Source organism: Oncorhynchus keta, chromosome 22, assembly GCF_023373465.1.
Source record: "Oncorhynchus keta strain PuntledgeMale-10-30-2019 chromosome 22, Oket_V2, whole genome shotgun sequence".
Taxonomy (NCBI): domain Eukaryota; kingdom Metazoa; phylum Chordata; class Actinopteri; order Salmoniformes; family Salmonidae; genus Oncorhynchus; species Oncorhynchus keta.
This window is the reverse complement of record NC_068442.1, coordinates 53,060,173-53,077,660: the sequence shown is the minus strand read 5'-3', so window position 1 is coordinate 53,077,660 and position 17,488 is coordinate 53,060,173. Positions and strand designations below refer to the sequence as shown.

The 17,488-nt window shown below is 43.3% G+C and overlaps 2 protein-coding genes across 8 annotated transcripts in view; both read right to left on the bottom strand.

The window, feature by feature from the left end:
* ryk (receptor like tyrosine kinase) overlaps positions 1–8,037 on the bottom strand; it is a 158,550-nt gene extending 150,513 nt beyond the window's left edge. For both annotated transcript variants that reach the window (XM_052475613.1, XM_052475614.1), the window contains exon 1: positions 7,401–8,037. In XM_052475613.1, the coding sequence (XP_052331573.1) occupies positions 7,401–7,623 (223 nt within the window). In that variant the 5' untranslated portion in view covers positions 7,624–8,037. The remainder of the gene's footprint in view (positions 1–7,400) is intronic.
* A 5,496-nt stretch (positions 8,038–13,533) lies between these two features.
* sned1 (sushi, nidogen and EGF-like domains 1) overlaps positions 13,534–17,488 on the bottom strand; it is a 221,787-nt gene continuing 217,832 nt past the window's right edge. For all 6 annotated transcript variants that reach the window (XM_052475605.1, XM_052475606.1, XM_052475607.1 and 3 more), the window contains 3 exons: positions 15,205–15,287; positions 15,076–15,103; positions 13,534–14,958 (listed from right to left, as the gene is read on the bottom strand). In XM_052475605.1, the coding sequence (XP_052331565.1) occupies positions 15,078–15,103; positions 15,205–15,287 (109 nt within the window). In that variant the 3' untranslated portion in view covers positions 13,534–14,958; positions 15,076–15,077. The remainder of the gene's footprint in view (positions 14,959–15,075; positions 15,104–15,204; positions 15,288–17,488) is intronic.

Below are 17,488 nucleotides of genomic sequence, written 5' to 3'. Positions count from 1 at the left end.
AACAATGCTCTACTCCACATGTTGTGGGAATGTCCTGTAGTGAAAACACTGGTCTGAAGTCTCCCCCACCCCCCAAAACAATGCTCTACTCCACATGTTGTGGGAATGTCCTGTAGTGAAAACACTGGTCTGAAGTCTCCCCCCAAAACAATGCTCTACTCCACATGTTGTGGGAATGTCCTGTAGTGAAAACACTGGTCTGAAGTCTCCCCCCCCCCCAAAACAATGCTCTACTCCACATGTTGTGGGAATGTCCTGTAGTGAAAACACTGGTCTGAAGTCTCCCCCCACCCCCCAAAACAATGCTCTACTCCACATGTTGTGGGAATGTCCTGTAGTGAAAACACTGGTCTGAAGTCTCCCCCCTGAACCCCCCAAAACAATGCTCTACTCCACATGTTGTGGGAATGTCCTGTAGTGAAAACACTGGTCTGAAGTCATGTTGTGGGAATGTCCCCCACCCCCCAAAACAATGCTCTACTCCACATGTTGTGGGAATGTCCTGTAGTGAAAACACTGGTCTGAAGTCTCCCCCCCCCAAAACAATGCTCTACTCCACATGTTGTGGGAATGTCCTGTAGTGAAAACACTGGTCTGAAGTCTCCCCCCCCCCCAAAACAATGCTCTACTCCATGTTGTGAAAACATGTTGTGAAAACACTGGTCTGAAGTCCCCCCCAAAACAATGCTCTACTCCACATGTTGTGGGAATGTCCTGTAGTGAAAACACTGGTCTGAAGTCTCCCCCCCAAAAAAAAAAAACAATGCTCTACTCCACATGTTGTGGGAATGTCCTGTAGTGAAAACACTGGTCTGAAGTCTCCCCCCCAAAACAATGCTCTACTCCACATGTTGTGGGAATGTCCTGTAGTGAAAACACTGGTCTGAAGTCTCCCCCACCCCCCAAAACAATGCTCTACTCCACATGTTGTGGGAATGTCCTGTAGTGAAAACACTGGTCTGAAGTCTCCCCCCCCCCCCAAAACAATGCTCTACTCCACATGTTGTGGGAATGTCCTGTAGTGAAAACACTGGTCTGAAGTCTCCCCAAAAAAAAAACAATGCTCTACTCCACATGTTGTGGGAATGTCCTGTAGTGAAAACACTGGTCTGAAGTCCCCCCAAAACAATGCTCTACTCCACATGTTGTGGGAATGTCCTGTAGTGAAAACACTGGTCTGAAGTCTCTCCCCCCAAAACAATGCTCTACTCCACATGTTGTGGGAATGTCCTGTAGTGAAAACACTGGTCTGAAGTCTCCCCCACCCCCCAAAACAATGCTCTACTCCACATGTTGTGGGAATGTCCTGTAGTGAAAACACTGGTCTGAAGTCTAGTGAAAACCCCTGAACCCCCCAAAACAATGCTCTACTCCACATGTTGTGGGAATGTCCTGTAGTGAAAACACTGGTCTGAAGTCTCCCCCCCCCAAAACAATGCTCTACTCCACATGTTGTGGGAATGTCCTGTAGTGAAAACACTGGTCTGAAGTCTCCCCCACCCCCCAAAACAATGCTCTACTCCACATGTTGTGGGAATGTCCTGTAGTGAAAACACTGGTCTGAAGTCTCCCCCCACCCCCCCAAAACAATGCTCTACTCCACATGTTGTGGGAATGTCCTGTAGTGAAAACACTGGTCTGAAGTCTCCCCCCCCCCCCAAAAACAATGTTGGTGCCCAATTTCCAGTGTGTCCCATCTCATGTTTACTTGGTAAAAAAGAGCATAAAATATATACACTATATATACACTGTCTAATGTTAAGAATCATTGTTTTTTTTTTATCATTGGGTTGTCTTTCAGTCAAGAAAAATCATTATTCTTAAATGGAAGGAAAGTAATTTGTTTTTCTGTGAACCGCTGCATAGAGGACAAACTGAGACCTTTTTACACATGGACCAGCTGGACTGCTCAAGGACTTGTGTCTCTGTCTCTTAGTGTCTGTGTCTCAGTGTCTGTGTCTCTGTCTCTTAGTGTCTGTGTCTCAGTGTCACACAGTCACAGAGTCACACACACTGAGACACAGAGACACAGAGACACAGAGACAAAGACACACAGAGACAAAGACACAGAGACAGAGACACAGAGACAGAGACACAGAGACAGAGACACAGAGACAGAGACACAGAGACAGAGACACAGAGACACAGACACAGAGACACAGAGACACAGAGACACAGAGACACAGAGACACAGACACAGAGACAGAGACACAGAGACACAGACACAGAGACACAGAGACACAGAGACACAGAGACACAGAGACACAGACACAGAGACGCAGACGCAGACACTGAGACACAGACACTGAGACACAGACACTGAGACACAGACACTGAGACACAGACACTGAGACACAGACACTGAGACACAGACACTGAGACACAGACACTGAGACACAGACACTGAGACACAGACACTGAGACACAGACACTGAGACAGAGACACAGACACAGACACAGAGACACAGACACAGACACAGAGACGCAGACACAGAGACGCAGACACTGAGACGCAGACACTGAGACGCAGACACTGAGACACAGACACTGAGACACAGACACTGAGACACAGACACTGAGACACAGACACTGAGACACAGACACTGAGACACAGAGACACAGACACAGACACAGAGACACAGACACAGAGACACAGACACTGTACGCAAGTTCTTGGACTCTGGAAATGTACAAATTAAAAGTTTAAATCCTGTAGTCTATACTTGGAATATCTGCAAATTACAAAAAAAATTGTACGAAATAAAAACCTGCATTTAAAAAAAAATGTTATGATGCACATCTCTCACGATGTTTTGTATGTTCTGACATTAGTCTGTCGTTTCTGTTTGTTGCTGGGAAAAGTACTAAATGTTAACAGTAAAAGCTATGCGATTTTTCGCCATTTTTCAAAGTCCCACCTCAAATCAAAACAAATTGTATTGGTCACATACACATGGTTAGCAGATGTCAATGCGAGTGTAGTAGCGAAATGCTTGTGCTTCTAGTTCCGACAGTGCAGTAACATCTAACTATTCCACAACAACTACCTAATACACACAAATATAAAGGGATGGAATGAGAATATGTACATATAAACATATGGATGAGCGATGGCCGAGCGGCATCGGCCAGGTGCAGTAGATTGTATAAAATACAGTATATACATGTAATGTAAGATATGTAAACATTATTAAAGTGGCATTATTTAAAGTGACTAATGATATCATACAGTTTGCTCGATTTAGAGCCACGTCTCAGTTGTGTGATTCGCATTCGATGTCACTAAATAAATCCACACGCCCTTAAGTTCCAAACAATCCCACACTGTTAGCAGGTCCATTCACCAGTACTTTTCAGCCTGGGGACGTGGTGAGAGACAGACAGAGACAGACAGAGACAGACAGAGACAGACAGAGACAGACAGAGACAGACAGAGACAGACAGAGACACAGACACACAGACACACAGACACTGAGACACTGAGACACTGAGACACAGACACTGAGACACAGACACTGAGACACAGACACTGAGACACACAGACACTGAGACACACAGACACAGAGACACACAGACACTGAGACACAGACACAGAGACACAGAGACACAGAGACACAGACACAGAGACACAGACACAGAGACACAGACACAGAGACACAGACACAGAGACACAGACACTGAGACACAGACACTGAGACACAGAGACACAGACACTGAGACACAGACACTGAGACACAGACACTGAGACACAGACACTGAGACACAGACACTGAGACACAGACACTGAGGCACAGACACTGAGGCACAGACACTGAGGCACAGACACTGAGGCACAGACACTGAGGCACAGACACTGAGACACAGACACTGAGACACAGACACTGAGACACAGAGACACAGAGACACAGAGACACAGAGACACAGAGACACAGAGACACAGAGACACAGAGGAATGAAGAAAACACAAGTAGACCAAGCCACAGTCTCAGTAGCTCAGTTGGTAGAGCATGGTGTTTGTAACGCCCAAGGTAGTGGGTTCGATTCCCGGGATCACCCGTACATTAAAATGTATGCACACAGAGGCAATTCTTATTTACAACAACAGTCAAACCCGCATGGCGATGGGCCAATTGTGCGCTGCCCTATCCTGTGCTCTCAAGGTCCTGGAGTGGCCTAGCCAGTCTCCAGACCTGAACCCAATAGAAAATCTTTGGAGGGAGCTGAAAGTCCGTATTGCCCAGCGACATCCCCGAAACCTGAAGGATCTGGAGAAGGTCTGTATGGAGGAGTGGGCCAAAATCCCTGCTGCAGTGTGTGCAAACCTGGTCAAGAACTACAGGAAACGTATGATCTCTGTAATTGCAAACAAAGGTTTCTGTACCAAATATTAAGGTCTGCTTTTCTGATGTATCAGATACTTATGTCATGCAATAAAATGCAAATTAATTACTTTAAAAAAAATCATACAATGTGATTTTCTGGATTTTTGTTTTAGATTCCGTCTCTCACAGTTGAAGTGCACCTATGATAAAAATTAGAGACCTCTACATGCTTTGTAAGTAGGAAAACCTGCAAAATCGGCAGTGTATCTAATACTTGTTCTCCCCACTGTATATAAAACCCTGTGCTCTCTGGGTTTATATATATATATAACCCTGTGAGTCGCTTTGGAGAAAGCGACTGCTAAATAAATAATTATATAATATATATATATATATACATACATATATATACATACAAATAAACCCAGAGAGCAGTATAATGATGATGTGTGCCAAATGGAACCCTTTTCCTTACGGGCCCTGGTCAAAAGTAGTGCACTACAATGGGAATAGGGCACCATTGGTATTGTGTAACAGTATAACTTTCATCCGTACCCTCGCCCCTACCTGGGCTCGAACCAGGGACCCTCTGCACACATGGGTAACGATGCTTCGTGGGTGTCAGTTGTCTATCGCTCCACAAAAGCCGCGGCCCTTGCAGAGCAAGGGGAACAACTGCTTCAAGTCCTCAGAGCGAGTGACGTCACACGACTGAAACGCTACTAGCGAGCACCACCGCTAACTAGCTAGCCAATCGGTGACGTCACTCGCTCTGAGACCTTGAAGTAGTAGTTCCCCTTGCTCTGCAAGGGCCGTGGCTTTTGTGGAGCGATGGGTAACGATGCTTCGTGGGAGAATGTTGTCTGTGTGCAGAGGGTCCCTGGTTCGAGCCGGGGTAGGGGCGAGGGCCGGACGACATCAGTTACATAAGGTCTGGTACTGTGTCAGGACATAACCCCGAGTTATGACGTTTTCTACAACAACAAAAAAACAAGTTGTAGTCTAGTCTAATTGTTGTACAGTAAACCACTGCCTAGAGCCTATTAGACTAGTTCTTCATAGTGCTGAAAGGTGAATCGGCGGTAGGCCTAGCTACTAGCCAATGTCTCCAAGGGATTCTCAGATGACGTGGACTCTGAGGCTCTCTTGTGTTGCCGGCTTTTCAAAACGTGAATTTGTTGTCGTCAGCAGGGTGGCCTTCAAGTCAAGTCCATAGCTATGTCCCAAATGCAACGATTTTCCCTGTTGGGCCATAAGTCAAAAGTTATGCACTATATAGGGAACAGGGTGCCGTGGGCCCTGGTCAAAAGTTATGCACTATATAGGGAACAGGGTGCCGTGGGCCCTGGTCAAAAGTTATGCACTATATAGGGAACAGGGTGCCGTGGGCCCTGGTCAAAAGTTATGCACTATATAGGGAACAGGGTGCCGTGGGCCCTGGTCAAAAAGTTATGCGCTATATAGGGAACAGGGTGCCGTGGGCCCTGGTCAAAAAGTGATGCGCTATATAGGGAACAGGGTGCCGTGGGCCCTGGTCAAAAAGTTATGCACTATATAGGGAACAGGGTGCCGTGGGCCCTGGTCAAAAGTAAGGCCTTGGGGAACAGGGTGCCGTGGGCCCTGGTCAAAAGTAAGGCCTTAGGGAACAGGGTGCCGTGGGCCCTGGTCAAAAGTAAGGCCTTAGGGAATAGGGTGTCAGCCGTTTCAGCTTCTGTCAGCTCTAAAGCTCCCTCTGTCCTGTAGGAAATGGTTACTCCAGCATTTCAAACCCTTCAGTAGACACCATGTTAATGACTGCTTCCAAACTAACTGCCACCCGACCGCCTGCCAGCCTGGTCCAGTGGACGTCGCGAGCTAACCAACCCCATATTAAAAAACAACTCACGCAGTCACAGCAATTGGGTGGCCTTATCCCCGACCCGGTTTTACAACTAGCCTGAGTGCCAGTCTGTTTGTTCCAGTCATGTTGACATAGGAGATGGTCAAAAGCACAAACAGATCTGGAATCAGTAATATATAATATAATAATATATGCCATTTAGCAGACGCTTTTATCCAAAGCGACTTACAGTCAGTCATGTGTGCATACATTCTACGTATGGGTGGTCCCGGGGATCGAACCCACTACCCTGGCGTTACAAGCGCCATGCTCTACCAACTGAGCCACAGAAGGAAAAGGCTCTGTAAAATCAGGCTTTGTAAAAAATAAAAATAAAAACCCTGAATGAGAAATTCAAAAGCACAGTCTCAGGCAAGAAGACTCCCTGTTTGAAATAGGCCCACAGTCCATACGGCCATTGTGTATCTGGAATAGTCATTATATGTGATGGTTTAGGTCTAAACTAGAGCTCAGATTCCGTTTTTTTTTTTTTAGAGTCTAAAGAATATGATGCATGCGTTTGGCTCTGGGTGTATGGTTAGCCTGGCAATATGGTCTGCCTGTAAATGTTGCAGCAGTCTCACCATTCCTTCAATACAAAGTGGTCCCTGTCCTCATTTCATATGTTTCCCCTTAGCATAATTAGTTTCGAAAAAGACATGGGGTTTGAATCGGGAAAAAAAATAAAATTACTACATCTCTCATTTCAGCCATTTTCCATGTTAGTAATGTTCACTCACGAGCCACACTTGACATATTTTGCACCAAATGCATTCATTCCCTTATGGGTGAATCGGTAAATAGAATAATGTATGAATCACGTGTTGAGCCTGTATCTCAAAACGACATGTTTAAAAAAAAAAATCACAATCACTTACTACTTGCTTTATGGGTCAACTGTTAAACTTTGCAAACAAAAGACGTGGCGTGTATCTTGCTTGATGTTAATTAGTTTAGCACTTCTTTTTTATCTCCCACAAAGCTGAGCTACATTTAGTTGAAAAAGACCCCATCCTCAGCGGGCCATATTCTACAAGATACCTCCCCAGCCGGTGTAACTAACTAGTTAACTCCCAAAACAAGAGGTTATCTGTCTAGCCATGGTATGCACCCCTCTCAACACTGCAGTAAATAAGTGTTGTAACTGACTCACAGGTAGACGACTAGGTCTTTTTTATTTTTAAATCACTGGTTCTTACCCAAAAGCTTGTTGACCTCCTCCTCACTCATGTAGACGTTGACACTGGGGTGGTTGTTGGTGTCCAGAGTATGGACACTAGTGCTGGGGTTGGCGAGACACACGGTCCCTTCCAGAAACAGTAGCAAAAACAACCCCCCGAGGCTCCACTGAACCGAGTGTGTCCAGTCTCGGTAAACCGAGGGGCTCCGACAGCGGAGAACCAGTCCCGGTTTCCCCAACATTTCAAATGTCTTGTAGGTTGTTTGCGCTTCTTCTTCTTCTTCTTGGAAACAAATAAAAAAATATTTCAAAAAAAAAGTCGACTAACCCACTTTGTTTCCAAATCCTCGATGTATTTATCATCCGTAGTTGAAGTTAAAGTTTAAAGGGCAACATTACTACTCGGTGTCTCCCCGGGTTGTTCTTGTGATTTAACAGGCGAGCCACAGTCAGCTAACTAACTCGGCCCGCGTTTACTTTTCTTTTTCTTGTTGTAACGTTTGCGAAGATTTGGATACAATTCTGTATTCACTATCCTTTGCGTATATTATCCTACTTAGATATGTTTAATTTGAGATCCCGTTAAGATAAATAGTAACGATTCCCCCCCCCCTCTTCCCTTCCCAACAAAAAAAATAACATCCAGGTTTGTCCTTTCATGGTCCTCGTTGTTCCTTCCCGGAGTAATCTCAGCTTTCACTGGAGGGAGGGGACAACGAGGGTTGTCCAGGGTCCGGGAAACGCGCCTGATAACATTTCGTTACATGCAGATGAATGGTAATTTACAGTCTATTTTGTATAACGACAAAAAATATATATATATTTTTTTTTAAATTGAATAATGCAATGGATTCTCATCAAACAAACACACCGCAGGTAACATCATAAATGTTGCTTACATTTACATTACATTTACATTTACATTACATTTACATTTACATTACATTTACATTTACATTACATGTACATTACATTTACATTTACATTACATTTACATTTACATTACGTTTACATTACATTTACATTACATTTACATTTACATTACATTTACATTACATTTACATTACATTTACATTCAAGTCATTTAGCAGACGCTCTTATTCAGAGCGACTTACAAATTGGTGCATTCACCTTATGACATCCAGTGGAACAGTCACTTTACAATAGTGCATCTAAATCTTTTAGGGGGGGTGAGAAGGATTGCTTTATCCTATCCTAGGTATTCCTTAAAGAGGTGGGGTTTCAGGTGCTTGGTCCTCTAATGGAACAATGTTTGGCCTATTTGATCTCCCCTAGAGAGCTTCAAGATATTTTGGCGTCCACATCACTAAGGACCATCGGCACCATCGAGAGCATCCTGACTGGCTGCATCACTCTTTGGTATGGCAATTGCACCACCCTTGACTGCAAAAGCATGATATACATGGTGTCGGTAGCCCAGGACATCACTGGGGCCAAGCTTCCTGCCATCCAGGACCTCTATACCAGGCGGTGTCAGAGGAAGGCCCGAAAAATACCCAAAGACTCCAGCCACCCAAGCCATAGACTGTTCACTCTGCTACCGTCCAGCAAATGGTACCCGGAGCATCGGCTGTCGGACCAACAGCCTCAGAGACAGCTTCTGCCATCATTTGCTGCTGCTTCTCTGTTCTCTATTTTACTCTTATTATTATCTATCCTGATGCCTAGTCACTTTACCCTGCCTTCATGGACATATCTACCTCAAATACCTTATTATTATCTATCCTGATGTCTAGTCACTACCCTGCCTTCATGTACATATCTACCTCAAATACCTTATTATTATCTATCCTGACGTCGAGTCACTTTACCCTGCCTTCATGGACATATCTACCTCAAATACCTTATTATTATCTATCCTGATGTCTAGTCACTTTACCCTGCCTTCATGTACATATCTACCTCAAATACCTTATTATTATCTATCCTGATGTCTAGTCACTTTACCCTGCCTTCATGTACATATCTACCTCAAATACCTTATTATTATCTATCCTGATGTCTAGTCACTTTACCCTGCCTTCATGTACATATCTACCTCTAATACCTTATTATTATCTATCCTGATGACTGGTCACTTTACCCTGCCTTCATGTACATATCTACCTCTAATACCTTATTATTATCTATCCTGATGACTGGTCACTTTACCCTGCCTTCATGTACATATCTACCTCTAATACCTTATTATTATCTATCCTGATGACTGGTCACTTTACCCTGCCTTCATGTACATATCTACCTCAAATACCTTATTATTATCTATCCTGATGTCTAGTCACTTTACCCTGCCTTCATGTACATATCTACCTCTAATACCTTATTATTATCTATCCTGATGTCACTTTACCCTGCCTTCATGTACATATCTACCTCAAATACCTTATTATTATCTATCCTGATGTCTAGTCACTTTACCCTGCCTTCATGTACATATCTACCTCAAATACATTATTATTATCTATCCTGATGTCTGGTCACTTTACCCTGCCTTCATGTACATATCTACCTCAAATACCTCATTATTATCTATCCTGACGTCGAGTCACTTTACCCTGCCTTCATGTACATATCTACCTCAAATACCTTATTATTATCTATCCTGATGTCTAGTCACTTTACCCTGCCTTCATTTACATATCTACCTCAAATACCTTATTATTATCTATCCTGACGTCTAGTCACTTTACCCTGCCTTCATGTACATATCTACCTCAAATACCTTATTATTATCTATCCTGACGTCTAGTCACTTTACCCTGCCTTCATGTACATATCTACCTCAAATACCTTATTATTATCTATCCTGACGTCTAGTCACTTTACCCTGCCTTCATGTACATATCTACCTCAAATACCTTATTATTATCTATCCTGACGTCTAGTCACTTTACCCTGCCTTCATGTACATATCTACCTCAAATAACTCATACCCCTGCACATTGATCTGGTACTGGTACTTCCTGTATATAGCTTCACATTGATCTGGTACTTCCTGTATATAGCCCCACATTGATCTGGTACTTCCTGTATATAGCCCCACATTGATCTGGTACTTCCTGTATATAGCTCCACATTGATCTGGTACTGGTACTTCCTGTATATAGCTCCACATTGATCTGGTACTTCCTGTGTATAGCTCCACATTGATCTGGTACTGGTACTTCCTGTATATAGCTTCACATTGATCTGGTACTTCCTGTATATAGCCCCACATTGATCTGGTACTTCCTGTATATAGCCCCACATTGATCTGGTACTTCCTGTATATAGCTCCACATTGATCTGGTACTGGTACTTCCTGTATATAGCTCCACATTGATCTGGTACTTCCTGTGTATAGCTCGACATTGATCTGGTACTGGTACTTCCTGTATATAGCTCCGCATTGATCTGGTACTGGTACTTCCTGTATATAGCTCCACATTGATCTGGTACTTCCTGTGTATAGCTCCACATTGATCTGGTACTGGTACTTCCTGTATATAGCTCCACATTGATCTGGTACTTCCTGTATATAGCTCCACATTGATCTGGTACTGGTACTTCCTGTATATAGCTCCACATTGATCTGGTACTTCCTGTGTATAGCTCCACATTGATCTGGTACTGGTACTTCCTGTATATAGCTCCACATTGATCTGGTACTTCCTGTATATAGCTCCACATTGATCTGGTACTTCCTGTATATAGCTCCACATTGATCTGGTACTCCCTGTATATAGCTCCACATTGATCTGGTACTTCCTGTATATATCTCCACATTGATCTGGTACTGGTACTTCCTGTATATAGCTCCACATTGATCCGGTACTTCCTGTATATAGCTCCACATTGATCTGGTACTCCCTGTATATAGCTCCACATTGATCTGGTACTTCCTGTATATATCTCCACATTGATCTGGTACTGGTACTTCCTGTATATAGCTCCACATTGATCCAGTACTTCCTGTATATAGCTCCACATTGATCTGGTACTTCCTGTATATAGCTCCACATTGATCTGGTACTTCCTGTATATAGCTCCACATTGATCTGGTACTTCCTGTATATATCTCCACATTGATCTGGTACTCCCTGTATATAGCTCCACATTGATCTGGTACTGGTACTTCCTGTATATAGCTCCACATTGATCCGGTACTTCCTGTATATTTCTCCACATTGATCTGGTACTTCCTGTATATAGCTCCACATTGATCTGGTACTTCCTGTATATATCTCCACATTGATCTGGTACTTCCTGTATATAGCTCCACATTGATCTGGTACTTCCTGTATATAGCTCCACATTGATCTGGTACTTCCTGTATATAGCTCCATAGTGATCTGGTACTTCCTGTATATATCTCCACATTGATCTGGTACTTCCTGTATATAGCTCCACATTGATCTGGTACTTCCTGTATATATCTCCACATTGATCTGGTACTTCCTGTATATAGCTCCATATTGATCTGGTACTTCCTGTATATAGCTCCACATTGATCTGGTACTTCCTGTATATATCTCCACATTGATCTGGTACTTCTTGTATATATCTCCACATTGATCTGGTACTTCCTGTATATAGCTCCACATTGATCTGGTACTTCCTGTATATATCTCCACATTGATCTGGTACTTCCTGTATATAGCTCCACATTGATCTGGTACTTCCTGTATATATCTCCACATTGATCTGGTACTTCCTGTATATAGCTCCACATTGATCTGGTACTTCCTGTATATATCTCCACATTGATCTGGTACTTCCTGTATATAGCTCCATTCTTGTGTATTGTATTTTCTTCCTCTTGTGTTAGTCACTATTTTATTTTGTATTATTATTTGTAATCTCTCCATCGTTAGGAAAGGTTTTGTAAGTAAAAAGCATTTCACTTTAAAGTCCACACCAGTTGTATTCAGCGCATGTGATAAATACAATTTGATTTGATTTTAATCGAACAACGCATATACCCCCCAAAAAATATCACGTTGATGCAGTGTAGACAAAGACACCTTGATGCAGTGTAGACAAAGACACCTTGATGCAGTGTAGACAAAGACACCTTGATGCAGTGTAGACAAAGACACGTTGATGCAGTGTAGACAAAGACACCTTGATGCAGTGTAGACAAAGACACCTTGATGCAGTGTAGACAAAGACACCTTGATGCAGTGTAGACAAAGACACCTTGATGCAGTGTAGACAAAGACACCTTGATGCAGTGTAGACAAAGACACATTGATGCAGTGTAGACAAAGACACCTTGATGCAGTGTAGACAAAGATACCTTGATGCAGTGTAGACAAAGACACCTTGATGCAGTGTAGACAAAGACACCTTGATGCAGTGTAGACAAAGACACCTTGATGCAGTGTAGACAAAGACACCTTGATGCAGTGTAGACAAAGACACCTTGATGCAGTGTAGACAAAGACACCTTGATGCAGTGTAGACAAAGACACCTTGATGCAGTGTAGACAAAGACACCTTGATGCAGTGTAGACAAAGACACCTTGATGCAGTGTAGACAAAGACACCTTGATGCAGTGTAGACAAAGACACCTTGATGCAGTGTAGACAAAGACACCTTGATGCAGTGTAGACAAAGACACCTTGATGCAGTGTAGACAAAGACACCTTGATGCAGTGTAGACAAAGACACCTTGATGCAGTGTAGACAAAGACACCTTGATGCAGTGTAGACAAAGACACCTTGATGCAGTGTAGACAAAGACACCTTGATGCAGTGTAGACAAAGACACCTTGATGCAGTGTAGACAAAGACACCTTGATGCAGTGTAGACAAAGACACCTTGATGCAGTGTAGACAAAGACACCTTGATGCAGTGTAGACAAAGACACCTTGATGCAGTGTAGACAAAGACACCTTGATGCAGTGTAGACAAAGACACCTTGATGCAGTGTAGACAAAGACACCTTGATGCAGTGTAGACAAAGACACCTTGTGGGTGGGCAGCACAATACATGCAGAGAACACATCTTCAAATAGAGGCCCTACTTTTCCCAATAGGCGTCTGTTATACAGTCTACGTTATTCACACGCAAACATATTGAAGCTGTAGACATTCCTGCACAATTACATTTGAAATAAATATGAAATAAAACGTGACACGAAAAAATAACATTTTAACATTTTAATTATTAAAATATTCACCTACAAAACAGCCTATAAACACTATTTACATGATAGCTAGCAGTGATGTTGGTTTAGAGTTGAAAGACACAAAGACAGGCACTTATTTTCCAGTACTGATTACTGAACATGTTTTTTGGCTAAGAGGTAAAACAGTTACATTTATTGTTAAATCAATCGATACAGATTTTAAAATAGGGTTGTTTGTGAGGAAACAGACAATATACACATTTCCCTGAGCAGAGGGACTAAACTACCAATACAGTGGGGCAAAAAGTATTTAATCAGCCACCAATTGTGCAAGTTCTCCCACTTAAAAAGATGAGAGAGGCCTGTAATTTTCATCATAGCTACACTTCAACTATGACAGACAAAATGAGAAGAAAAAAAATCCAGAAAATCACATTGCAAATAAATTTATTAAAAATCCTACAATGTGTTTTTCTGGATTTTTTATTCTCATTTTGTCTGTCATAGATGAAGTGTACCTATGATGAAAATTACAGGCCTCTCTCATCTTTTTAAGTGGGAGAACTTGCACAATTGGTGGCTGACTATGTGCCCCACTGTATGCGAGACATGAGGTATGTATAATGTTTTGATTTTACACAGGTGTGAACTGTTTATGGTACATTTGTCATCCGTCATGAGTGAAAATTCTGTTTAAAAAAATATGACATAGAATAGTTAGAAATTATTGATGATTCTGGGGCCAAATCTCATTGATGGTTGTAGGGGTCAATCATGTTCCACTTGTTAGCTTCCTCCAAATCCTCATTCAAGCTGTGGCTACAACAGGCCAATCTCTGGGCAACATGGGTCATCCAACAGGCCAATCTCTGGGTCAACCAATAGGTCAATCTCTGGGCAACATGGGTCAACATGGGTCATTCAACAGGCCAATCTCTGGGTCAACCAATAGGTCAATCTCTGGGCAACATGGGTCAACATGGGTCATCCAACAGGCCAATCTCTGGGTCAACCAATAGGTCAATCTCTGGGCAACATGGGTCAACATGGGTCAACCAATAGACCAATCTCTGGGTAACATGGGTCAACCAATAGGCCAATCTCTGGGCAACATGGGTCATCCAATAGGTCAATCTCTGGGCAACATGGGTCAACATGGGTCATCCAATAGGTCAATCTCTGGGTAACATGGGTCAACCAATAGGCCAATCTCTGGGCAACATGGGTCATCCAATAGGTCAATCTCTGGGTAACATGGGTCAACCAATAGGCCAATCTCTGGGTCAACATGGGTCAACATGGGTCATCCAATAGGCCAATCTCTGGGTAACATGGGTCAACATGGGTCATCCAATAGGCCAATCTCCGGGTAACATGGGTCAACATGGGTCATCCAATAGGCCAATCTCTGGGTCAACATGGGTCATCCAAGATTAGCTTTCTGAAAGTAGAAAATATCAATTTTATTTTAACTGAAACCAAAGCAAATTGTATTACATTTTAAATTAAATCAATATATTTCAGTAGATCACTCATTGTAATGTCTGTTTTTACCAACCATTAATGTTGTCTGTTAGTTCTTCTGTCTGTCCAAACAGAGAATAATGACATGTGAAAACAACAATATGATTGTATTAAAGCCATGAATTACTTCATTCGGGTGACCGAATTGTTCAATCAAACTCACTGGGGCTTTTCTTGGGAAGCAGTGGTGGTCCACAGATCTCTCGATAGCAAATATCCTGCTGAACTTTATACGTTATTTTATACCTGGGAGGTACAGAGGGGGAAAAATGGCTTATCGACTAAACATACAAAGTACATATAAATACTGATTATTCAACATGCTTCTTGGAGGGATGAAACCCATTTACATTCTGGAAATTAGTTAAGTTATACTAGTACTATATTTAACAGGTGTCAGTGTTTTTACAGTATCCCTTCCTTCCCTAGGTACCCTTGTCTCTTACTGGGTTCAAATCAGGGAAGACACACCCCTTCCTTCCCTAGGTACCCCTGTCTCTTACTGGGTTCAAATCAGGGAAGACACACCCCTTCCTTCCCTAGGTACCCCTGTCTCTTACTGGGTTCAAATCAGGGAAGACACATCCCTTAATTCCCTAGGTACCCCTGTCTCTTACTGGGTTCAAATCAGGGAAGATACACCCCTTCCTTCCCTAGGTACCCCTGTCCCTTACTGGGTTCAAATCAGGGAAGACACATCCCTTCCTTCCCTAGGTACCCCTGTCTCTTACTGGGTTCAAATCAGGGAAGACACACCCCTTCCTTCCCTAGGTACCCCTGTCTCTTACTGGGTTCAAATCAGGGAAGACACACCCCTTCCTTCCCTAGGTACCCCTGTCTCTTACTGGGTTCAAATCAGAGAAGATACACCCCTTCCTTCCCTAGGTACCCCTGTCTCTTACTGGGTTCAAATCAGGGAAGATACACCCCTTCCTTCCCTAGTTACCCCTGTCTCTTACTGGGTTCAAGTCAGGGAAGACACATCCCTTCCTTCCCTAGGTACCCCTGTCTCTTACTGGGTTCAAATCAGGGAAGACACATCCCTTCCTTCCCTAGGTACCCCTGTCTCTTACTGGGTTCAAATCAGGGAAGACACACCCCTTCCTTCCCTAGGTACCCCTGTCTCTTACTGGGTTCAAATCAGGGAAGACACACCCCTTCCTTCCCTAGGTACCCCTGTCTCTTACTGGGTTCAAATCAGGGAAGACACACCCCTTCCTTCCCTAGGTACCCCTGTCTCTTACTGGGTTCAAATCAGGGAAGACACATCCATTCCTTCCCTAGGTACCCCTGTCTCTTACTGGGTTCAAATCAGGGAAGACACACCCCTTCCTTCCCTAGGTACCCCTGTCTCTTACTGGGTTCAAATCAGGGAAGACACACCCCTTCCTTCCCTAGGTACCCCTGTCTCTTACTGGGTTCAAATCAGGGAAGACACACCCCTTCCTTCCCTAGGTACCCCTGTCTCTTACTGGGTTCAAATCAGGGAAGATACACCCCTTCCTTCCCTAGGTACCCCTGTCTCTTACTGGGTTCAAATCAGGGAAGATACACCCCTTCCTTCCCTAGGTACCCCTGTCTCTTACTGGGTTCAAATCAGGGAAGACACACCCCTTCCTTCCCTAGGTACCCCTGTCTCTTACTGGGTTCAAATCAGGGAAGACACACCCCTTCCTTTCCTAGGTACCCCTGTCTCTTACTGGGTTCAAATCAGGGAAGACACACACCTTCCTTCCCTAGGTACCCCTGTCTCTTACTGGGTTCAAATCAGGGAAGACACATCCCTTCCTTCCCTAGGTACCCCTGTCTCTTACTGGGTTCAAATCAGGGAAGATACACCCCTTCCTTCCCTAGGTACCCCTGTCTCTTACTGGGTTCAAATCAGGGAAGACACACCCCTTCCTTCCCTAGGTACCCCTGTCTCTTACTGGGTTCAAATCAGGGAAGACACACCCCTTCCTTCCCTAGGTACCCCTGTCTCTTACTGGGTTCAAATCAGGGAAGACACACCCCTTCCTTCCCTAGGTATCCCTGTCTCTTACTGGGTTCAAATCAGGGAAGACACACCCCTTCCTTCCCTAGGTATCCCTGTCTCTTACTGGATTCAAATCAGGGAAGACATCAGCATATAAAGAAGTTTACAGTCTATATTAAATCCATTCTAACATGTACACTGCTCAGAAAAATAAAGGGAACACTAAAATAACACATTCTAGATCTGAATGAATGAAATATTCTTATTAAATACTTTTTTCTTTACATAGTTGAATGTGCTGACAACAAAATCACACAAAAATGATCAATGATAATCAAATGTATCAACCCATGGAGGTCTGGATTTGGAGTCACACTCAAAATTAAAGTGGAAAACCACACTACAGGCTGATCCAACTTTGATGTAATGTCCTTAAAACAAGTCAAAATGAGGCTCAGTAGTGTGTGTGGCC